General features: G+C 42.6%; 1 protein-coding gene and 2 non-coding genes across 20 annotated transcripts in view; 2 read left to right on the plus strand and 1 right to left on the minus strand.

Annotated features, from left to right (window-relative positions):
* The first annotated feature begins 4078 nt into the window (after positions 1 to 4078).
* On the plus strand, positions 4079 to 4182 carry LOC134739541 (U6 spliceosomal RNA). Its single transcript, XR_010126320.1, has one exon. It is a non-coding gene; the product is annotated as a U6 spliceosomal RNA (small nuclear RNA).
* A 1166-nt stretch (positions 4183 to 5348) lies between these two features.
* Positions 5349 to 5454, minus strand: LOC134739542 (U6 spliceosomal RNA). Its single transcript, XR_010126321.1, has one exon. It is a non-coding gene; the product is annotated as a U6 spliceosomal RNA (small nuclear RNA).
* An 865-nt stretch (positions 5455 to 6319) lies between these two features.
* RUFY3 (RUN and FYVE domain containing 3) overlaps positions 6320 to 25289 on the plus strand; it is a 104049-nt gene continuing 85079 nt past the window's right edge. For 10 of the 18 annotated variants that reach the window (XR_010126065.1, XM_063663728.1, XM_063663729.1 and 7 more), the window contains exon 1: positions 6320 to 7641. Coding sequence is in view for 17 of the 18 variants with exons in the window: in XM_063663728.1 (XP_063519798.1) it covers positions 7281 to 7641 (361 nt within the window). In the remaining variant the exon portion in view is untranslated. Of the gene's footprint in view, positions 7642 to 20533; positions 25078 to 25289 lie in introns of those variants that run through there. The other 8 variants (XM_063663735.1, XM_063663734.1, XM_063663736.1 and 5 more) reach the window with 3 other exon arrangements.

Below are 25289 nucleotides of genomic sequence, written 5' to 3' on the forward strand. Positions count from 1 at the left end.
GAGCAGAGAAAGTATCACAGCTTTGTTTGAGTAGAGTTTGGGAGAGGAAGAACAGGTACTGCAATATGAGTAATGCCAAACATGTTAAAGCTTAGTCAAAGGCAACAAGGGGTAAGACAAGATAGGAGGATAATATTGGAAAGATAGGAAGGGGTTAGATCACGAAAGACCTTACTAGGTAGTTAATGCACTCAGATTGTATCCCAGACATAAAGAAGTGAACCCAGGTTTTTAAGAAATGATGTGGCATAATTAGGTGAACGTTCAGAAAAGTAAATTACTCATTCTAGCTGCTGTAGAGCAGGGCAACAATGAGGAGTCCTTTGCAATAATAACTGGCAAGAAAAGATGAAGCTTTAAAGCAGAGGACAGGCCGGGCACAGTGACTCACGCCTGTAATCCCAGCACTTTGGGAGGCCATGGCAGGTGGATCATTTAAGGTCAGGAGTTCAAGACCAGCCTGACCAGTATGGTGAAACCCCATCTCCATTAAAAATACAAAAATTAGCCGGACATGGTGGCGCACGCCTGTAATCCCAGCTACTCTGGAGGCTGAGGCAGGAGAATCGCTTGAACCCAGAAGGCAGAGGTTGCAGTGAGCCGAGATCACACTACTGCACTCCAGCCTGGGCAACAAGAGCAAAGCTCTGTCTCAAAAAAAAAAAAAAAAAGAAGGAGAAGAAGAACCTGAAAGAGAGAGCATGAGAATTACTGGATACATTCATAGAAATCTTCAGCAACATTATTATTATTATTATTATTATTTTGAGATGAAGTCTCTCTCTGTCACCCAGGCTGGAGTGCAGTGGCGCGATCTTGGCTCACTGCAACCTTCGCCTCCCGGGTTCAAGTGATTCTCCTGCCTCAGCCTCCCGAGTATCTGGGACTACAGGCACATGCCACCATGCGCAGCTAATTTTTTTTTTTTTGTATTTTTAGTAGAGACCGGGTTTCATCATGTTGGCCAGGCTCGTCTCGAACTCCTGACCTTGTGATCTGCCCACCTCGGCCTCCCAAAGTGCTGGGATTACAGGCCTGAGTCACCGCGCCTGGCCAGCAACATTATTAAGATAAACACTAGCTGGGCCTGCTGGCTCACACCTGTAATCTCAGCTACACTGTAGGCTGAAGTATCTCTGGAGTCTCTTTAGACCTGTGAAGCAATGTATTGTCAGTGATATAGAACTAGGAGAAGTCTTCTTTCTTCAATTCTCTGATTCATAATACTCGAAATAATTGACCTATAAGTATGATATTATTATAAACTAAATATTTCCATTTATGTCCAAGGACATTATTTTAATTAGAAATCTGATAGTAAGGATCATCTCAAATTTTGGCAAAGGAAATTGTAGTAGGAACTTGAGTAGGGTCTCCATCAATGATTAGGTTATTTGAATATTGTTCTTGAATATTGTTTTTGAATATCTGGACTAACTCTGGAGGCTGAGGTGGGAGGATTGCTTGAAGCCAGGAGTTCAACTGCAGCCTGGGCAACATAGTGAAACCCTCCATCTCTAAAATAATAATAATAAACACTCAAAAAAGACACAAATATGATCAGCTCCTCTTGAACCCTATTTCTCCACAGTATATACAAGGAACACAACTTTGCTGTTAGGTCTTCATAAAAAATATATAATTATGAAACTATGAATTAAAATAGGCCCTCAATGTGTTTTATTTTCTATTTAAAAGCAATGCAGCCATTACAGACTACTTACAAATACAGAAAAGTAGAAAAATGGAAAAATGTATCCATATGTCTGCACCCAAAGAAAACTATCGATTGACCTAAATATATTACTTTTATTTTTTTCTTCATCCCACTCAAGGTAGATAAATATATTGTTTTTACTTCTTAAGAGTATCTATAATATATAGAGAGAGGAGATATAAACTGACTAGGTGTATATATATATATGTGGGGGTGTGTGTGTGTATATATATATATATATATATATATATATATATATTTTTTTTTTTTTTTTAGACGGAGTCTTGCTCTGTCGCCCAGTCTGGAGTGCAGTGGCACGATCTCAGCTCACTGCAACCTCCGCCTCCCGGGTTCAAGCGATTCTCCTGCCTCAGCCTCCTGAGTAGCTGGGATTACAGGCACCCGCCACCATGACAGCCTAATTTTTTTGTATTTTTAGTAGAGATGGGGTTTTGCCATGTAGCCAGGCTGGTCTCGAACTTCTGACCTCAGGTGATCCACCCACCTCAGCCTCCCAAAGTGCTGGGATTACAGGTGTGAGCCACTGCACCTGGCCTTAAATATATATTTTTAAATTTTTCATTATTTTATCCCCATACTATAATGTTGTAACTAGGTGTTTTTATAATGAATGTTTTGAAAAAATAAGTCATTAAGTTACAGTCATCAAAATCTAGTAATTCTGAACAATGGACTCAGAGCTTTCACAATAAGGCATTATATTAATTAGTATCAATACATTTCTACATTTATTAAAATAAGTTTAACACAAAGGCTTAAATTGAGTACACTGTTTTCAAATATGATGTTTCCCAAGTGCCATACAACGTAAAATAAACAGCTCAAGAAAACAATTATTTTAAAATCATAATAAATTTATATACTATACTGAAAAAGAGTATCAACACTTCTCAAGTGGTATCTTCCCTTTTTTTTTTTTTTCCTTTTTTTTGAGACGGATTCTCGCTCTGTCGCCCAGGCTGGAGCGCAGTGGCACGATTTCGGCTCACTGCAACCTCCACCTCCTGGGTTCAAGCAATTCTCCTGTCTCAACCTCCTGAGTAGCTGGGACTACAGGTGCATGCCAACATACCCGGCTAATTTTTGTATTTTTAGTAGAGATAGGGGTTTCACCATGTTGGCCAGGCTAGTTTTGAACTCCTGGCCTCAAGTGATCTGCCCGTCTTAGCCTCCCAAAGTGCTGGGATTATAGGCATGAGCCAACATGCCTGGCTAAGACAAGTACATAACTAGTCTTAACACAATGGAGAAAATGTTTAGAAATCCCTAACATAGGAAGAGTTGAGAGATTATTAGATGTTCATGGAAGGAAGGATATCAGAGAAGACACAATCTTAGCTGGGCCTCGGCCTCCCAAAGTGCTGGGATTACAGATATGAGCCACGGCGCCTAGCCTCAAGTGGTATCTTCTCTGCTTCACAGCTCTTGTGGGGTTTTTTGTTTGTTTTGTATTTTTTGTAGAGCTGGCATTTTGCCATTTGCCATGTTGGCCAGGCTAGTCTTGAACTCCTGGCCTTAAGTGATCTGCCTGCCTCGGCCTCCCAAAGTGCTGGGATTATACGCGTGAGCCACCACACCTGGTCTGATTCACAGCTCTTAAGAAGCTTATACTGTACTAAAAATATATTCTTGTCCATAACATTGATCTTTAAAAAGTTTTAAAATATATTTTTAAGTATCTATCCGTAAGATCACCAAAGGATTTTTTTTTTTTTTTTTTTTTTTTTGAGACGTTGTCTCGCACTGTCACCTGAGCTGGAGTGTAGTGGCGCGATCTCAGCTCACTGCAACCTCTGCCTCCCCAGGTTCAAGCGATTCTCCTGCCTCAGTCTTACAGGCGTGAGCCACCACGCCCGGCCCACCAAAGGATTTTTTAAAAACCAGACATGGATAACTAAAAATAAAATGCAGACAAAGTTGAAAAGCACCTCCTGCTTTATTTCACAAGAAAATTAATAGAGCTCAATTCTTAATTATAGTGCTTGGATGTTGTCACTTTAAAACAGTATAGGGAGATGCTCTGTGCATTCTCAAGAAGGAGCAACATGTTTAGGCTTGTTTTTATAATCTTGGCTTCCTTAAATGTGTATAGCAGCTGAATCAGCCCTTTATGTCACTAAAGCTAATGCAGAACTGTGATTGTATTATTGATTCAAAAGCTAAAAGCATTAAGAAACTAGGAACTTGGAGTACCATCCACCTTTAAAGAAAAAGTTCATAAATAGCCTTGTCTATAAATTGTAAGAACTCATATTTCAGTTGATTTTCTGTATTAATTTTACTGCTATTTAATTAATTACATAAAACATAAATAGAACTCTTTTTAAAAATAGAGGCACAGTGATCTCTTCAGCAGCACATATACTAAAATTGGAATGATACAGAGATTAGCATGGTTCCCGTACAAGGATGATACACAAATTTGTGAAGTGTTCTATATTTTTACAAAAAACTTTTTAAAAATAGAGGCACAAAAATCCAATATGCTGAATGATTTCACAGCATGTCAATGTTTCTATACCTGTAGGTATCTTGACTAACAAGAAAGGAGAAAGCTGGCAATTCAGACTAGATAATATTTCATATTTTAACTTGGTGACTCCCTTGGTTGATTACTGGCCTTTCTCAAGAATGATCTGTGAGGACTCTGCTCTCATTTCTTCTACCTACAGTGGTTAAGTGTAGATTATTGTCAAATTCTTTACCAAAACATTGCAAAACATCTCTGTGAAGGAACCTGATGAGAATATAATGATATTTTGGAATTTCTGCATGTAAAAACAAGATAAAGGATCCAGTTAAGGATGAGTGTTAAAACCATATAATACATCTCAATCTTTCAGTTTTTCTTTTTTTAAAATTATACTTTTAAGTTCTGGGATACATGTGCAGAACGTGCAGGTTTGTTACATAGGTATACATGTGCCATGTGGTTTGCTGCACTCATTAACCCATCAGCTACATTAGGTATTTCTTCTAATGCTTCCCCTCCCCTTACCCCCACTCCCTCACAGACCCCGGTGTGTGATGTTCCCCTCCCTGTGTCCATGTGTTCTCATTGTTCAACTCCCACTTAAGAGTGAGAACATGAGGTGTTTGCTTTTCTGTTCCTGTGTTAGTTTGCTGGGCATGATGGCTTCCAGCTTCATCCACGTCCCTGCAAAGGACATGAACTCACTCTTTTTTATGGCTGCATAATTCCATGGTGTATATGTGCCACATTTTCTTTATCCAGTCTATCATTGATGGGCATTTGGGTTGGTTCTAAGTCTTTGCTATTGTAAATAGTGCTGCAATAAACATACGTGTGCATGTGTCTTTATAGTAGAATGATTTATAGTCCTTTGGGTATATACCCAGTTAATGAGATTGCTGGGTCAAATGCTTTCAGTTTTTCTTATGAAGTTATCATGCAGTTAGCAATTCCTAAAAGACAAATATGTCTTCCTATTGAGATTCTCACCTGCACCAAGAGTTAAGGCCCCAACCACCTTCAAAATGCGAAGGATATAATGAAAAGGCTTTTTTTCCCCAACTCAGTATGTTTTTATTATTGTAAGTTAAATGTTATTTTGCCAAAATGATAAAATATCCCTAATAATAATTATTTTTTAATATGGAACACTTCATAAATTTGCAGGTCATTCTCGTGCAGGGAAATGTTAATCTTTTCTGTATCGTTCCAATTTTAGTTTACGTGCTGCTGAAGTGAGTACTACTACTAATAATTATTTATTTATGTATTTATTTATTTATTTGAGACGAAGTTTTCCTCTTATTGCCCAGGCTAAGGTGCAGTGGCGCAATCTCGGCTCACTGCAACCTCCACCTTCTGGTTTCAAGCGATTCTCCTGCCTCACTCAGTCTCCCAAGTAGCTGGGATTACAGGCACTTGCCCCCACGCCCAGCTAATTTTTTTGTATTTTAAGTAGAGACGGGGTTTCCCCTTGTTGGTCAGGCTGGTCTCGAACTGCTGACCTCGTGATCCACCCGCCTCGGCCTCCCAAAGTGCTGGGATTACAGGCATGAGCCACCGCGCCCGGCCCTAATAATTATTATTTACCCCAATGTTAAGTTGTATTTTAAACGCTTTATTTCTATTTCTTATTTAGCCCTCACAGTATCTATGAATAATATAATCATTTTACAGAGCTGGACAAATAACTTACTCAAACAGGTAGCAGGACTGGGATCAACAGGTCAGGGAAATGCCAGAAACCGAAAAGCTAAGAAATTTTCTAAGACTGTTTGAAGTTATCCTGTAAACATTTCCTTTTTCAATGCTTCTTGTTAAAAGACTCAGTGAAAAGTAGTATTGTAAGTCTCATGGTAATTGCGAGTAGTAATTTCAAGAGTGATTTACAGAGAATAACAACAGTAATAAAAATGTTTACTTTTCCTTTCAAAGAAGTACAACTTCCTCTACACAGGGAAGGGCTGAACAGAGAAGAGGAAAAAGCAGGTGGGCAAAATGTTACACAACAGTGATTTTTAATTATGAGTCAACATGGCTTCTATGCCAGCATTAAACACAAGGCTAATCAGCTAGGAATCCAGAATAAAGAACCATGAGAGTAACTGGAAATTGTCTTTATTGCCGAAAGAAATGTTTACTTAAGGGAATTACTGGATCAGTAATCATTGATTCGAATACTCAAAGCAACGGTGGCTAATTACTAGCGAGACACGGGCACTGTGAAAGAGAAAACTGTCGACCTGTAATTGACATTTGTCGTATAAATTCTAAGCTGTTTGATTTAAAATGCACTCATGCGCACCCGTGGCACATGAAAACCAGGCAGTTAAAGTCAAAGCAAATACAGGATTTCAGGACAGCGCACAAGACGGGGAACAAAAGAGGTGGTGGAAGGAAGACACCCACCTTTGGTTTCTCACATAAAGAGCTCAATACTCAAAACAGTGAATCAACGGTTGAAGTTCCAGTGTGTGAAAGGCAAATGGTACAGTTTAATACCCGGGGGCAGGGAGGTGCTTTTTTAAAATTAGCTTTCGCCTCTTCTTCAACCCAGATCTTTGTGCCTTCGTGCTACCGATAAAGTTGGCGGTTCCACGACAAAACGCCGCCAGGTATTTCGCCAGGTCTTCCACCTTTCAAGCACTAGACACACTTGACCGCCTTAGAGGGCCGAGCGGGGGCGGGTAAGAAGAGGCCCAGGGCCGGAGGGTCGGGAGGGAGTCAGCCCAGCCGGAGGGAAGCGGAAGGTGGGGAGTGGGAAGAGGAGGACGCTGCCCCCTAGGGGAGCCGAGTCACAGGCTGGGGGCCGGGGCGGGAGGGGCTGGAGTAGGCGGCCGGTAGCGAGGCCGCGCCGTCGGGCGGGGCGGTCCCTCCAGCTGGCTTGGACCCCGGCGGGGCGGGCTGTGGGCCGAGCGGCGGAGCCCAGGCGCCAGCCCGTGGCCGAGAAGAAAGGTGGCGGTGGCGGCGGCGCGGACGGGACGGGGCGACGGCTCCTCGCCCTGACCCTCTGCTCCCCCGCCCAGGCCCGGGCGCGAATCGGAGGCGGCGGCGAAGGAAGGAGTGAGCATGGCTGAAACCCCGCCGCTGCCCACCGCTGGTGCCGAAAGTTGCAGCGAGGAGCCGGCGAGGGGCGGGGAGTGGCGGCCGGAGGAGCCGCGCCGCGCTCCCGCCGGGGGCACGGACCGAGAGGGCGAGGCGGGGCCGCCGCCGGCCTCCCCCGCCGGGCAGTCGGAGCCCGACTCGCCGGTGGCCGCCCCCTTCTTCCTGCTCTACCCCGGCGATGGAGGCGCTGGCTTCGGAGTGCGCCCGCCGCCGCCGCAGCAGCGCTCCTGGAGGACCCCGCCGTCCCCCGGCTCCCCGCTGCCCTTCCTGCTGCTGAGCTACCCGAGCGGCGGCGGCGGCGGCAGCAGCGGCAGCGGCAAGCACCGTGAGTGGCGGAGGGGCACAGGGACGCCCGCGGGGAAGGGGGCTTTCGGCTGGGGAGGGCCCGGCCCCCGCGGAGCTCCGCCTCCCGCGGGGTGACCCGAGCCGGGCGGCCGGGAGGCGGGGGCTCTAGGGGCTGCCCTCGGGACGCTGTTGTCCCGAGGCGCCCGGTGAGGAGGCAGCGGGACGACCGCGGTTCGGACGCCGGATTCTATCTCCGCGTCTCCCCAGGCCGCGACTCCTGCCTGGCCTGGTCTCTCTCCCGTCTTGGGCTGGGCGCTGGTCTTCGCCGGCCTCCCACGTGCTTGGGCGGGGGCGAGAAGCGGCCCGCCTGCCCCCCTCCACCCGGGGCGCCCTGGCCCTGTCCCGGGTCCCGGGCTGGGAACCTTCCCCGAAAGAGTCTGAGAGGGGGCGGCGCCCGGAGACCCCATGGCCCCTCTGACCCGCCTTTTTCGGGCTCCCGGCGCCGCGGCAGCTGAGTAGGTGTGGCTGCTGCGCCGCCGCCGCCGCCAGTGCGGCCTTAGTAATACTAGTAACTAATTTTTTACGAGCGTTCCTTCCATGCCGGTAAATATGACAGATCCGTCCCCCGGAGTGGAAAGAGAAATCGGAGCGGTGCATGAGAAGACAAGAAGGGAATGTGTGACTTTGGAAGGGTACCTCCCAGGGTTATATCGGTAGTCGGGAAGAGGCCTCCACTTTTAAAGCCACTGGCACACGCGAGCGCTCTGAATGCAGCTGACCCACACTCCGTGCTGTATTTTTTATTAGTGAACTGTTTACTGCTACTGGCAAATGAGTAGGGCCCTAGAGTAGTCAATGCATATAAGGACTCTTAGAGGAGTGTTAAATCTGATTTTCAAATACAAGCTCTTACAGTATGAAAATGTGGCTGACGATACAAGGCATGCTGTAAATGCCAAATACTTTGCTGTATGAGTTCTGAAAAGGGAGACAGAAACTTGCCTGAAGTGATGAGGGAAGGCTCTTTCCCACCATACACCCTATATTTTTAAAGCACAGGTACAAATCTTTTAGCTGCTCTGCCCTGCCAAGAAACCCTGACTCACCTTTTCTGCCCCGATCCATCTCCTAGGAAAAGATAACATCTATTGATTATTTCCTATGTGCATGTGCTGTGATAATCATGGTTAATAAGTTTGTGTGTGCCAAACTGAATGCCACTTTTTCAGATGCGGAAGCTCGATTTATCCCAAGTAACAGCTTAAGAGAAGGAGTGCAGTTGACCCAGATTCCTTTTCTGCTAAACCCATGCTCTTTAAATCTAACAAGAGATCCAAGACTGTGATGGTGGGTGACAGGTTAACAGGAAGGGTCTATGGGATTCAGCTGGAGGTTGTCCAGTGTTCACACCTCCTTATTACTTACTGAGTAATAAGTCAGTGGGCAGACACTGACCATTGACTGTCTTAGTGAAGCCATAGTTTTTGTGTTGGAGTGGTCTGCACTAATGTGCAGATGGATTGTCAGCTCATGGCAGAAGTGAGTCTTCCTATACAGAGGAGGCAAAGATAAGAATCTTCTCAAGGAGACTTTGCTTTTGTTTTCTGAGGAATCCTTCTGCTTTGTACTTTAAGCACCGCCTCTTTTTTTGTTTGCACCAAAAATGTTCCCTTTCTGTGTAATCTACATATTAAGCATGCTACTATAGAAAGAAGACTGTCATTTCTCTGTAACAGTTATGGTACAAGGTTTGATGTAGAGGAACTTTTCAACTGTTGAACAGTATCAATTGTGGGAATTACCTGAATTTCAGTTGATTGGACTCCCTCATTGTTAAAGGTTATCTTTATGTTCTTAATTATTGTAGAAAATAACAGTATTTTGTTACTCTTATCAGTTAATACTGTTGCTTAAGCATGATCAAGATCGGGACTAGAGGACTTAAAGCTAAAGTTTCATGAGCGTGATCTCAGTCTCTACCTTAGGATACTAGCAAATGTATGGTGTTTTTTGTTTTTGAGATGGAGTCTTGCTCTGTCACCCAGGCTGGAGTGCAGTGGCATGACCTCTGCTCACTGCAACCTCCGCCTCCCGGGTTCATACGATTCTCCTGCTTCAGCCTCCTGAGTAGCTGGGATTACAGGCACCTACCATTTTTAGTATTTTTAGTAGAGGCGAGGTTTCACCATGTTGGCCAGGCTGTTATCGAACTCCTGACCTCAAATGATCCGCTTGCCTTGGCCTCCCAAAGTGCTGGGATTACAGGGGTGAGCCACCGTGCCCAGCCAGTATGGTGTTTTTTGTTACCATGTAAGTTCTAATATTTCCTCATGGTCTTTATTTTTGAAATAGTCTATCGATGTGTATATGTTCAGAAAAATTACTGGGAATATACACGTGTCCCACGGAATATATACGTGTTCCACTTCCTCTGCTTTTAACGATTAGTCACTGAGAACATTTCATATTAGCAAAAAAAAAAAAAAAATCACTGTTACATGTTTTATTTAAATATAAAATTGATTCAAAATAGTTTTTGTTTTGGACTGAGTTTTTGTTTTTACCTGTTATGTTTATATGTACTTTAGAACGTAAGCATACTTACAGAAAGGAACACTCTAGATATGAATAAAAAGTTCCTTGTTACCCTGCAGAGTCAATGGAATATTGCTTTCTATAATGTATCTGGATATCAGAACTTTGATTCTCTTGACTACTCATTTAAGAAATTGGAGACCAGGCCAGGTGCCGGTGGCTCACACCTGTAATCCTAGCCCTTTGGGAGACTAAGGCGGAGGATCACTTGAGTCCAGAAGTTCAGGGCTGCAGTAAGCTATGCCTGCACCATTGCACTCCTGCCTGAGCAACAGAACGAAACTCTGTTTTTAAAAAAATAAAAATAAAATACATGAACACTTGAGACCAAACAGTTTTTGTTTTTTATTTTGTGTTTTTGAGACAGTCTCACTCTGTGCTCAGGCTAGAGTGCAGTGGTGCAATCTGGGCTGACTGCAACCTCTTCCTCCCAGGTTCAAGAGATTCTCCTGCCTCAGCCTCCCAAGTAGCTGGGATTACAGGTGCGCACCACCACCCCAGCTATTTTTTTTTTTTTTTTTGTATTTTAGTAGAGACCATGTTGGCCAGGCTGCTCTCGAACTCCTAGACTCAAGCGATCCACCTTCCTCGGCCTCACAAGTGATGGGATTACAGGTGTAAGCCACCACACCTGGCCCCAAACAGCTTTTAAAAGACTTCTTAATTACGAGAATGGTACATGGACTCAAGCTCAATGCCTAGCGAATACTACGATGAGTGGCATCTGCCTCTTTAGCAACCCAATTTTTAACTCGCAGTAATGTATTTGCCAAAAGTGTATAAAATATTATAGCTTTGAAAGACTGTGTATTAAGGTGGTATTATCTTTTTATTTTAGAAATCTTGAGTGTACTTAGAGGTTTTAAAAATTAAATTTTACATTTGAGTTCAGAAGCTCTGTTTTTAAATAACAGTGCTAAAGAATAGCAAAAATGTGTGAGACTGGAACAGTAGCTCAAGCCTGCAATCCCAGCACTTTGGGAGGCCTAGGCAGGGGTATCACTTGAGCCCAGGAATTGGAGACCAGCACATAAGCAGACTCTGTCTCTACAAAAAAAAAAAATTTTTAATTAAAAATAAATTAGTTGGGCATGGTGGCACATGCCTCTGGTGCCAGCTACTGAGGAGTCTGAGGTAGGAGGATGGCATGAGTCTGGGAAGTTGAGGATGCAGTGAGTCGTGATCACACCGCTGTATTCCAGTCATGGAATACTCTTTGAAAAGAGCGAGACTCTGTTTCAAAAAAATGTTTGTAAATAGAAGGTAGCCTAAACTTTTCAAAGTTTGTCACATGAATTGTTTTGTTCCAAAATCTTGCAGGATATAATATCCATGAAATCAATATACTTCAATGCAGTGTGAAAGGAGACTTCTGATGTGCCTTGTTGGGGATTATGTCTCTTTCTGAGTCTTTGAGTGCTGGTAATCTGCTAGGTTTTTATACTTCTAACTTTAAATCTCATAAAACTCTCTGCCATGCCTTTTAAAATTTGATTTTATAAAAAGTACAAGTAATACATGAATCTATGCTCATTGTTTAAATGTTTCATAATACAAAAGTACAGTTACAAAGTGAACTTTCCTCTTTGTGGACCTCCAGCACCCTCCCCCCAGTTCCTTATTGGAGGATGCCCACTTTTGAGTTTGGGGCGTTTTCATCCTGAACTTTTTCATGCATTTACAGATGTGTATGTTTTTATATTTCATGGTGGCTTTATCCTCTTGATGTATGTATGACCTTCCATGCCAGTTTCTCAGCAACTACAATATGTAAGGAGGATCTGCTTGCAGGCCATGGTGTAATACTTCCAATGCGTTCCTTTTCCGTCCTGCCGTTAGAGATCATCTTGTGACTGGACAGGATAGACAAAAGATGGCTTCTCTTTAGTGTTGGATGGAAGAGGCACCCTGCTGTTTGCACAGTTACCAGCTTCTATTTAGTTATTCTTTTCTCCTTCCAACTCCCACAACTACGGCAAACATTGTTCAAGGCAATGCTATGCAAATAGCCCACATCCTTGCCCTTGTCTTTTCTCTCCCAGTTAAGGCAATGTCCAAAAAAGTGTCCCAGTCACCAAGTAGCGGCTTTCTGTATTTTTAAGTGCTGTTTTGAGATAGGAGGAAGGCTAGAAGAGGAATAGAAGAAAAAGAATCTTGAAAAGGACTGGCAGCGTTACTATGACTACCAAAGTTGAGTATACTTAACAGCGAGTGCCATGATTAAGCCCCAGATAGTGCAGAGAATGAGGTACCTAGAAGCCTTTGTCTCTGACAGATGCACTTGAAAAATCCATTGTATGGGGAAGGAGGTTCGAAATATACGTGTAAACCCAGGAATTAGTGTTTAAAGGGAGAAAATTTATGCTTGCAGTTTCATTAACATATATACACACACAAGTATACAGATATATATATCATATATATTGCATGTATGTATATGTAGATTGTATATGTGTCTGTGTAAAATATATTTATTTTAGTTTATCCTCTGCGGACATTTCTGTTATTGTCTCTCTTCTTTTTTAATTGTTTAGTAGTACTCTAGAAAACAGTAAAGGTCGGGTGCAGTGGCTCACGCCTGTAATCCCATCACTTTGGGAGGCCAAGGCAGGCGGATCACCTGAGGTCGGGAGTTCGAGACCAACCTGACCAACATGGAGAAACCCTGTCTCTACTAAAAATACAAAATTAGCCGGGCGTGGTGGCGCACACCTGTGATCCCAGCTACTCAGGAGTTTGAGGCAGGAGAATCACTTGAACCCGGGAGGTAGAGGTTGTGGTGAGCTGAGATTGCGCCATTGCACTCCAGCCTGGGCAACAAGAGCGAAACTCCATCTCAAAAAAAAAAAAAAAACAAAAAGAAAAAGAAAACAGTATACCTGGTCAGGAATTGAACACATGTTTTTTGTTTTATTTATTAAAATTTTTATTTTATATAAAGAGATATGTCAATGGGCCGGGCATGGTGGCTCATGCCTGTGATCCCAGCAGTTTGGGAGGCCAAGGCAGGCAGATTACTTGAGGTCAGGAGTTCAAGACCAGCCTGGCCAACATGGTGAAACCCCATCTCTACTAAAAATACAAAAAAATTAGCCAGGTATGGTAGTGCACGCCCATAATCCCAGCTACTGGGGAAGCTGAGTCAGGAGAACCGCCTGAACCCGGGAGGCAGAGGTTACAGTGAGCAAAGATCCGCCACTATACTCCAGCCTGGGCCACAGAGCGAGACTCCGTCTCAAAAAAAAAGATATGTCAAAGAAGAGCCAAAGTGAAAATAAACATTTTTTTTAAAAAAGAGATGAGGTCTCACTGTGTTGCCCAGGCTGCTCTTGGACTCCTGGGCTCAGGCGATCCTCCTGCCTCGGCCTTCCAAAGTGCTGGGATTACAGGCATGAACCACCATGCCCTGCCTCAAACACGTGTTAATCAGTTCACCTGCTGTATCCTTCTTTAAACTTTGAAAAGGCAAAAGTACTTTACTGTGTTTTGTAAACATAGAGGCATCTGCCCAAGCTGGAACGTATGAGGGAAATGGTCAAACTTTCAGAACCCCAAAAGATTGGGCATGGTTACCTTCATGCTAGTAGTTTTGGAAACAGCAGAGTGATGTGTGACTTTTTAAAACACAGATTTTCAATGTAGATCAGTGTCCTCATTTACCATTCTGTGATTCATAAATCTGTTAGCCCTCTGCTCTTTTCCAACCCTGTTAAGAAGGCAAAGAGCCATTTTCTGATCCATTAAGTGCCTTTTGTCAAATAGTAGATAAAAAGCACCCACCGACATACAAACCTCAGAAATGTAGCATCTTTCCAAGGATGTGTAACTGCCAGAGATACTGGAGTTTAGGTGTTCAGTGTCTCGGTGCAGTTGGCTCCTTCCACACACAGCTGACATGACCTTGGACCTCCTGAGCTACTGAGGGACAGGTAGCTGGATCATGCCCCCATTTCCTTCCTCACGACTAAACACTCTGCTTGCCTTCCTGATTCTGCCTTTGTGAGCACGGCTCCCTGAACTCTCACAGTTTGTCTTCCCAGCCAATTCTCCCCTTCTCTTCTGCCACCACCTTTTTGTTGCACCTATTCTTCTGGCCTGGCATTATCAAAAAGTCAAATCACCCTTTTTATTGACAGAGCAACAATTTCAGAATATCGGATGTAATCTTTGAGTCTTTCTTTGGTTGCTCCCCTTCTGATAATCATAGACTCATTCTTTGTAGACAGAGTTTTCTTTTTTCTTCTCATCTTAGTTTGATTCTGGACACTAAAGTGTCCTAAAAGGCTCTTCATTATATAACAAATTTTTTTTATAGTTCTGGAACCCAAACAATCACCAATAAAGGATGTGACTGTAAGATAATAATAATACTAGTGGCCACCATTTGTGGGATATTTTTGTGTGCCATGCAGAGAGCTAGAAACTTCACATGTAATAGTACTTAGCACTTTTATGAACTGAAGCCAGGGAATGAATTCATATTCCTCAATAGTCAGCCTTCAAAGCACATGTTCTTAATCACTGTACGTTCCCTCACCACCAAGGTCTTAAAGAAGCTGGTTTGGGTGGAGAGCAGTAAAGGTTGCTGGGTAGGAGGGATAGCAGAGGAAAGGTGGCAAAGAAAGCAACTTTGGGGACTAAAAGACAAGTATTGGCCTCAAAACATATTCACCTGACTATATTCTGTTTTGTATCTTTTCCCTTTTTTTAAATTTTTCATAGAAATCTACATGTTTACGAGGTAGGATTTTATCAAGAAGCTAAGAGACCATATTTTTCTAGTATGGGCCATAGATAGTAAAAAGTCTAGATGTATGATGATGGAAGTGTAGCAGAATAAACTGGATGAAATAATTTTTTTGTTGGCAATATTTTTCAAAATTCCTTAAATAATTAAAAGAACTAACTAAAAAATGGGCTGCCCCTTTATCATTGCACAATAGGCAACCTGTAGCCAACATAAATAAAAGTAGAATCCCATTTTTGATGAATTTTACAGGACATCACACCTATTACATGTCTACTCAATCCTTACTAATTTTGAAACACACTCCCTACTTTGTGAAGTGGCTCAGGTTATGAGCTGTAGAATTTGTTGTGGGAAGTCATTAGCACACCGTAAGCATTAAAAAATTGCTTTGAAATTGTGTGAAAGGAAATTTTTGTTTTGTTTTGTTTTGCTTTTTTGAGATGGAGTTTCACTTTTGTTGCCCAGTTTGGAGTGCGATGGGGCAATCTTGCCTCACAGCAACCTCTGCTTCCCGGGTTTCTGCCTCAGTCTCCTGAGTAGCAGGGACTACAGGCATGCACCACCACACCCACCTAATTTTTGTATTTTAGTAGAGACGGGGTTTTGCCGTGTTGGCCAGGCTGGTCTTGAATTCCTGACCTCAAGGGATCCGCCCGCCCCAACCTCCCAAAGTGTTGGAATTACAGGTGTGAGCCACCATGCCAGGCCAGGAAATGTTTTTAGAGTTACAAAGCAGTGATACTTGAGAAGGTAAGTAGCAATATGGCCATGCCCCCTACTGTATTTGAATAATTGTGAAAAGGTTCATAGTCTCCCTAAAACTTCTCAGGGCTGCTGGCCAAGGTGGCGTTCCCTCTCTTTGCAAAGCCTTTTTTATCTGACATGCTCCCTACCGACTGGACAAGATACTCAGCTTTGTCAGAGGGAGTGGTGGGGCGGAGGTGGGAAAGTTTGGAAGAAAGGTGTGGGAACCTTATGAGGTGTAGGAAAGGAGAGCCTGACAGGCCAAGACAGCAAAAAGCAGGTGGAAAGCTGAAGTCGTTGTAGCATGTCGCCTTTTAGAGTGTGATTCTTCTAACTTCAGAATCTGTTTAGGGACTCTCCACAGACATTTATCTACTTCTGCTGTCTTTTTTATGAACTTAGGAAATCTGATCACTTGGGGTGAGAACGCTTGGTAAAATTCTGACCCATCTCTCTTCCTTCCTCAAAATCTGAGAGATACCACTGTAACCCTCTGCTCACATCTCCTTTTTACTTTCCTTTGCCTCTGTCCCATGAACATTTATTGTTACTGACTTTCATTTTATGTGTTGATAGGGTTTTTCCAGAACTCTCAGAGGAGAAGCACTTATTATAGTGCAGTTATGGTGACATTTACTTACTGCTTACTTTGTGCCAAGTGCCATGCTAAGCATTTAACTCCGAACTAGTTAATATTATTATCCCCATTTTGTCAGTGTAGAAATGGGCACAGAGAAGTAACTTGCCAAGGTTACTCAGCAGCTAGGTGGTGGACCTAGGATTCACTGTGAGCATGCTGACTCCAGAGTCCACATGCTCTGTCACACTCTTTCATCACCTCCCGTAACTGGAATCAGGTCCTAGATTGGAGGCACCTCTTCAGGCAACAGCCCTCTGGTTCCATATTCTACTCACTAATGCCCTATTTACTAAAAATGAGTAAATTAATGAAACTCAAGAGTCACCAATCTGATAGAAAAAATAATTGTATATGTAAAAAACGCTGAATAGGTCCACTTATGACAAACATTAAGACTTTCCTAAACACCTAAAATTGTCTGTTTCTTGTCTATTGCCTTGTTCTTTCTTCTGCATCCCTAGCATATGGGAGGTACCCTGTACATGTTGAGTGAATGAATCTGTTATGTACACATGAATGAAGCCAGTGTTAGAATGACCTGTTTGTTGGGGCATAAATATAGTTTGATTTTATAGAATTTGGGGGTTTTCACAATTGAAGTGAAACATGAGGGTGTAAAAATGCCATTGCAAGGCTATATATATATCTATACCAGCAAGTATCTATTGAGAGTCTGGTATTTGGTAGGGACTATTTTGAGTAGATACGTAAGAGGTATGCAAAATGCATATTTCTTTGGTGGAGCTTCTGGTCTTTGTGGAGCTAGTTATTTAGTTTCATTTTACAACTGAGTAAATTGAGGCAAGAGGAGGATAAATTTCCCAAGGTCACCTACTAAGTTTTTGATAGCTTTACGTCTGTGTAAATTATTGCCTACAGCCACTGAGCCATGAAATCAGTTTTACTTTTCAGGGTAGAGGTTATTTTTAATCTTATGCTGGTTAATTTTAACAAGTGAAAAGATGATGCATTATAATACTCCTGGTAGTGTTTGTTTCTAACAAAGTAATGATAAATCAACTTTCCGGGTATATCATTTTATAGTTATTGTCAACCTTGGTTAATATCTATAAAGTGACACTGAGCCTACCAAGTGTATAAACTTAAAATTGAAGAAATCTTGAAATCAGAGGTAGACATAATAGATTGTGGTTCTGGGAAAGGAGGTGGGAGGGTGTACTGGAGCATGTGAAATAATCATGATCATTGAGTTGAATAATCATATAATTTAACAGAAACATCTGGGCTTTCCACCAATGTCATCATGATGATGATTCATCAAAGATACCGTTTCATGGCTGGGTGCGGTGGCTCATGCCTGTAATCCCAGCACTTTGGGAGGCCGAGGCACATGGATCTCTCGAGGTCAGGAGTTTGAGACAAGGCTGGCCAACATGGCGAAACCCTGTCTCTACTAAAAATACAAAAGTTAGCCAGGTCCGGTGGTGTGTGCCCATAATCCCAGCTACTTGGGAGTCTGAGGCAGTGAGGCAGGAGAATCGCTTGAATCCGGGAGGCAGAGGTTGCAGTGAGCCGAGATTGTGCCACTGCACCCTAACCCGGGTGAGAGTAAGACTGTCTCCAAAAAAAAAAAAAAAAAAAGCTACCCTTTCATGTTTCATGCCAACAGCAACTAGTGAAATAGGGGGAAATGAGATTTTTCTTCTTAAATTATGAAACTGTGATTCAGGAAGCTGCCAAACAGAACTTTGTGAGCTTTACAAATTTAGTTGCACAACTTGACAAATTTTAGGAAGAAGTTTCTATTCTGCATTATGAAAATCAGAAATAACCCAGATGCCTACCAACATGAAAATGAATCAGAAGGCCAGGCGCAGTGGCTCACGCCTGTAATCCTAGCACTTTGGGAGGCCAAGGCGGGCAGATCACGAGGTCAGGAGATCAAGACCATCCTGGCTAACCCGGTGAAACCCCATCTCTACTAAAAATATAAAAAATCAGCCAGGCGTGATGGCATACGCCTGTAGTCCCAGCTACTTGGGAGGCTGAGGCAGGATAATCACTTGAACCGGGCAGGTGGAGGTTGCAATGAGCTGAGATCGTGCCACTGCACTCCAGCCTGGGTGACAGAGTGAGACTCCATCTCAAAAAATAAATAAATAAATCAGAATGTGTTTTTGTTATTGTTTTTTTGAGATGGAGTCTCTCTCTCTCGCCCAGGCTGGAGTGTAGTGGCATGACCTCAGCTCACTGTAACCTCCGCCTCCTGGCTTCAAGCAATTCTCCTGCCTCAGTCCCCTGAGTAGCTGGGATTACAGGCACGCACCACATTGCCTGGCTAATTTTTGTATTTTTAGTAGAGATGGGGTTTCACCATGTTGGCCAGGTGGGACTCGATCTCCTGACCTCAAGTGATCCACCCGCCTCGGCCTCCCGAAGTGCTGGGATTACAGACGTGAGCCGCCATGCCCAGCCGAATCAGAAATTTTTTGTACATACATTGGAACACTACCTTATAATACAGCAGCCAAAAGGATAAACTACATATGCACACAACAGTTTGGATGAATCTTAGAAAATACAGCATTGAAGGCCAGGTGCGGGGGCTCATGCCTGTTATCCCAGCACTTTGGGAGGCTGAGATGGGCAGATCACCTGAGTTCAGGAGTTCAAGACCAACCTGGCCAAGATGGTGAAACCCCGTCTTTACTAAAAATACAAAAATTAGCTGGGCATGGTGGTGGGTGCCTGTAATCCCAGCTACTCGGGAGGCTGAGACAGGAGAATTGCTTGAACCTGGGAGGGGACAGGTGGCAGTGAGCCAAGATCATGCCACTGCACTCCAGCCTGGACGACAAGAACAAAACTCTGACTCAAAAAAAAAAAAAAAAAAAGAAAAGAAAAGAAAAAATACGCATTGAGTGAAAGGCTTTAGAAAGTTTTATAGAGCATGAAACACTTTCTATAAGAAAGTTGAAAAAAACTGAAACTAAACATATTGCTTAGACCTTCATATATTTGTAACAATATTTTTGAAATAAGATAATGATTTACACGAAATTCAGAAGGTTGCATTGAAATGAGAGGCAGGAGTTTAGAAGCAAGAAGGAGCACATAAGTACATGTGTTGGTCCATTTCTCCAGTTGAGCAAGGGTTTCAGGGATATTGGTTATATTCTTTAAGGAGTTAAAATTATACATTGAGTTTGCTATTTTTAAAAAGCGCACAATGCATCATTTTAGAAAGTGATTCCCCCCTTCATTTATCTTTTCCTATTTTGGAATTTTTCAGGTGTTCTTAATGTGTCCAACTAGTACGTAAATGTGGAGGGAACTCAGAGACAGAGTGGTAGTAGGGTGAGCCAAGCACATAGTGGAAGCATTTTATCTACCCTTTGTGAGCACATGACAGAAAAATCCATACTGGGTTCTCAGTTTGTCAGAATATGCCCACTTACTAAAAGCCTGAACTTAATATGTAAGTTGGGGGGCCTAGAGGAAGATATGGGTTGTGCAGCATTAAGGTGTAAAGTATGGAAGCTGATAAAAAAAATTTCTTCAAATCTTAAATTTGTTGAAACTCATGTTTAGGAAATTTCATGAAGAGACTTTGCGTGTGTGTGTGTGTGTGTGTTTGTGTGTGTGTGGTCACGCATGCACGTGTGTGTGTTTTAAATGTCTTTTTATTTTCTCTGAGTAAAATTTAACGTCCGGGGAGGAGGAAGAGTTAGGATAGAGTGCTGAAGTTGCAGAGTGTAGAAGGAACATGGACTTTGGAGGCATCTAGACAGAAGTAGCTTGGAGTAACAGATCTGCTACTTGCTAATTGTGTGATTCTGGGCCAGTTAAGTGGCTGAACTTTGGTTTCATTGTGTATAAAGAGAAGGTATCAATCTCTGCGGTGCTTTTGTGAAGACTTGACGTGGTATTTTTTTTTTTTTTTTTTGAGACAGAGTCTCACTCTGTTGTCCAGGCTGGAGTGCAGTGGCGCGATCTCAGCTCACTGCAACCTCCACCTCCCGGGTTCACGCCATTCTCCTGCCTCAGCCTCCTGAGTAGCTGGGATTACAGGCACCCGCCACCACGCCCAGCTAATTTTTTTGTATTTTTAGTAGAGACGGGGTTTCACTGTGTTCGCCAGGATGGTCTCAATCTCCTGACCTCGTGATCCACCCACCTCGGCCTCCCGAAGTGCTGGGATTACAGGCATGAGCCACCGCGCCCGGCCCTTTACATGGTATTTGTAAAGCACCTAACAGAAAATAGAAATTTAATAAATGATAGCTATTTTAAGTAATTTTTCCACAATATATAACAGAGACATTGAGCCTGTCAAGTTAATCTTTGTCTTATAGTAACAGCCGAGTACAAATATCCTTTAAGAGGAATGTAACTTTTGACTTTGAAGTGTGAATCTTATTTGCTTTGAATCCATCATAATGTGGAAAATACAGACTGTTTAAGCAGCTAGAACGTAGCATTTTTTGGATCTTCATTTTGGATTTGAACTTCACACAGGCCTATTCTTTTAGGGCCACAGACTGAACTCCCACCCGCCTCACAACCATCTTACAAATAGGTGCCATTACTCACAAATGGGATCAAATGAGAAAATAATTCAATACAGCTCATACAGCAATTACTTTGTATATGAGAAAAAAAATCAAGGTTTGAATATCTTACTGATGGCTTAACTTTATCTTCATATTCAAAGCTAAGATGTTTACTTAGTAAAGACCCAAATGTAAAAGCAGTACTAAGCAATATCTAAAATCTTTTTTTTTTTTTCTTTGAGACGGAGTTTCGCAGGCTGGAGTGCAGTGGTGCAATCTCAGCTCACCGCAACCCCCACCTCCCAGGTTCAAGCGATTCTCCTGCCTCAGGCTCCAGAGTAGCAGATGACAGGCATGCGCCACCAAGCCCAGCTAATTTTGTATTTTTAGTAAAGATGGGGTTTCTCCATGTTGGTCAGGCTGGTCTTGAACTCCCGACTTCAGGTGACCCGCCTGCCTCAGCCTCCCAAAGTGCTGGGATGACAGGCGTGAGCCACCGTGTCCGGCCATAGAATTGTTTTTGTAAGTTTCTACAAATAGCACTGTTTTCATAGTAACTTCTTTGCCTATGAACATTGGATAACTGTTCGTGCTGAAGACTCAATGGTGTCTACCTAAAGAACAGCGTAGAAGTACAGTGTTTCTTGCCCACCCCCGGGTCTTATTTCTGAAATGGCTGCTAACACCTCAAACTGGTAGATCTGGGAAATTCAAGGATACCAGTACAGGCATGTTTTTCTTTCCTTGCCAAAAACTTTAGTTGTTTTGGGCTTGCCTCTCTGTGTCCTCTACCTGGAGAGAGGCCGGGTGGGATGGATCTTCCGAAGGAATGTTAATCAAGTTTCTTGCCTACTAACCTTGATGTTCCTGTTGTGTTGGTATGTTGCAATCAATCTAGATCTGTTCAAGTTAGTAAATGCTTACTGGGGTGAAGAGATTGTTGTGGTTTGTGACAAGGCCGAATTCAGGTTTTGGACCCCAGGCAATCACATGGCATTCGGATTTATTCATGTGTTCTTTGTTCTATTTTAAGAACATATCAGTGATCTAGAGTTTTGATATCACACATACAGATAGCTAGGGCTGTTTGGAGTTGTGGTTCCAGGAATGTCCCATGTAATTTGAAGGGTTTAATGACTACTTACTATGTTTTGAAGTATTGCATGATATAAAGTGAATCTATAAACGGTCCCCTTTATTAATATATAATATGGGAATATTTTTGGCTAGAAAGGAATTGAACTGAATTAAATGAGAATGTGTTAAATGAAGGCTTGTGTTCAGTATTTAGATATGAAAACTCTTGTTTCCTGGAAAAGGTGTTTCTGTCTTACTGCTGCGTACCTAGTGCCTGGATCACTACCTGGCATGTGGAGCACCTCTTAGTGAATATCTGTTGAATGAATGAATGAATGAATGGCTCTGAGTCTAGCTGTAGGGTAATGATGAGAGAGAATGAGATAGAAATAAAACCAGGAGTATTTTGCTTTCCTTAGTAACTTACTGATTTTCCGCAATTATAAATAAGCATATATATATGCCTTCTTACATTGTACCAGTATACCCTCCTTCTTTATTTTGAGACAGCGTAGAGTGCAGTGGTATGATCTCGGCTCACTGCAGCCTCTGCCTCCTGGCCTCACGTGATTCTCCCACCTCAGTCTCCCAAGTAGCTAGGACCACATGTGCGCGCCACCATACCTTGCTAATTTTTGTTTTTGTAGAGATGGAGTTTTGCCATGTTGCCCAGGCTGGTTTCAAACTCCTGAGCTCAAGCCATTCACCTGCCTCAGCCTCCCAAAGTGCTAGGATTACAGGCACATGCCACCACATCTGACTAATTTTTGTATTTTTAGTAGAGATGAGGTTTCACCATGTTGGCCAGGCTGGTCTCGAACTCCTGACCTCAGGTGATCTGCCCGCCTTGGCCTCCCAAAGTGCTGGTATTATAGGCATGAGCCACCGCGCCCAGCCATCCTCCGCCTCTTCGTAACAATATGAAAATGCCAGTTTCTCTACAGAATTTGATTATTAGCATTTTTTTTCTTTCAGTTCAGTCTCAAATTATGATGAAGCATTTGAGATTTTAAAAATATTCAAGGAGAATTTTTTTAGTTTTCAGAAATTAGGTAAATCAAGATGTCCCTCTGATAACAATCCCTAGAAAGGAATAGTCTCAGGTCATATTTCTTGAATTTGTATGTTCCTCCTTAAAATTGGAACCCTTCAATACAAAAACAAACAAACAAACACTTTCTTTCAATTGTCCAAAACATTTTCAGAGAAAATTCTTATTCTTCTCTTTGTAATTTATGTAGTTCATAAAGCAAGTACCTGACCTTTTGCTACCAAGGTATAAATGCCTCATTGGATAATATAGGGCCGTGTGTGTGTGTGGGTGTGTGTGTATTAAGAAAATATAATTGTCTTCAGTATGTTATTGAATGGGAGGATTTTAAAAATATAACATGGTTTAATCTTCTGCTTAGAAACGTATTTCATGCTTAAGGCTGGGCGCGGTGGCTCACGCCTGTAATCCCAGCACTTTGGGAGGCTGAGGTGGGAGGATCATGAGGTCAGAAGTTCAAGAGCAGCCTGGCCAAGATGGTGAAACCCCGTCTCTTCTAAAAATACAAAAATTAGCTGGGCGTTATGGTGGGTGCCTGTAATCCCAGCTACTCGGGAGGCTGAGGCAGAGAATTGCTTGAACCCGGGAGCTGAGATCACGCCACTGCACTCCAGCCTGGGCTACAGAGCAAGACTCTGTCTCAAAAAAAAAAAAAAGAAAAAAGAAAAAAAAAGAAACATATTTTATGCTTAATACAGAAACTTGGTAAATACAACAAAATCAAAAAGGGGGGAAATTACCATTAATTGGGAAAGATTTTACTTTTTTAACTTCAAGGTTTTTTTTGCATTTCTGCCTAACCTGAAAGGTCAGGTCTTTGTACCTTGGAGAAGGAAATTATAAATGCCCAAGAATAAGATATTTAAATTGAAAATCTGCTTTAGCTTTTCTTTTTATCTTTTTTTTTTTTTCCTTCTGAGAGCCTAAATTTTTTATGCTTTAGCTTTTCTTAAAACATAACATTTAGTATAGTAAAGAATTTTAATAGCTATGTAGATAAAAATGAAAGAGGTGAATTATATGCTTGTTAAATTAATCTAACTGCCTCTTTTACCATCCTTACTATAGATTATTATCCGGTATTAATTGTCATCCTTTTATTCAGTCCTTGATCCCAAAGTAAGAAGAATTGATGAGGATATGTGCATTGTGTTATGTCTGATCACAGTTTGACTAGCACAGTCTGGAAGTGGGTTGTACAGGATGAGAGAGAGAAGCCTAATTGCTCTCCCAGCATCAGCAGCATCTATAAAGCATCCTGGGAATTGCTTGCCCTACGTTCAGAGCAGCTGGTCACATGAGCCTGAATTTTCAGTTCAGTTCATTAGTCAGCCATTTTGGTCAACACCCTGCTTACTGCGCACGGCCAATCCTATGAGAACTCAGCATCCCAGCTCATCTGAGCAGATCCTGGAAGTGATTTCTGCAGCTCAGGATTTTTTTTTTAAGCTACATTGAAAATATAGGTTTATTTTTTGTTCAGGTTTTTCTTTTATATTTTTTTTCTGCACAAAGGAGGAGGATTTTTCACTTATTCGTATCGAGGCCAGATTTTTAAAGCCAGCTAAGGCAGCATCGGCTGTGCAGGATTTAAAGCCTATAGCTCAGCTGAAAAAAAAGGTGGGGGGCAGGGAAGGGAAGATAAAAGGAGAGGAAGCTGGGAGAAGGCAAGCATCATCTTATTTTGCTATGTGGTAGGAACTGTCTATAAGATAGTGTAGAATTGTTTATCTTGAGCAGTTTGTTCTTAACCTATAAGGTATTTTTCCTTTTTTTTTAAACCTCCCCCACCCTTTTCCTGAAAGCTTTGTTTCAGAGCTTTGTATTGGGTTTTTTTGGTGAGGAGGTTGTATTTATTTTTGTGGTGTGTGTGTGTGTGTGTGTGTGTGTGTCTCTGTGTGTGTGTTGTGGTCCCAGCTGAGTCATCATGTCTGCTCTGACGCCTCCGACCGATATGCCAACCCCCACCACTGACAAGATCACACAGGCTGCCATGGAGACCATCTACCTTTGCAAATTCCGAGTGTCCATGGATGGAGAATGGCTCTGCCTGCGAGAGCTGGATGACATCTCACTTACACCTGACCCAGAGCCTACCCATGAAGGTATGGTCAGATCCTGTCCGCTAGTATCTCACCAGCATCCTCATTGTTATGGGGGAGGGCTGGGAGGATCAAGGAGAGGTAGAAAGAACCTACACTCTCAACTGTTAACAGTCCTGAAAACCTTGCATCCTTACTTACCACCCAGCTCCCCTTCTCTTGCTCATGGGGGAAAAATAATTTTTTTTCTTGCCCCTTGAGGTATCCTTTCAAAA

This window comes from Pongo pygmaeus, chromosome 3 (genome assembly GCF_028885625.2).
Source record: "Pongo pygmaeus isolate AG05252 chromosome 3, NHGRI_mPonPyg2-v2.0_pri, whole genome shotgun sequence".
Taxonomy (NCBI): domain Eukaryota; kingdom Metazoa; phylum Chordata; class Mammalia; order Primates; family Hominidae; genus Pongo; species Pongo pygmaeus.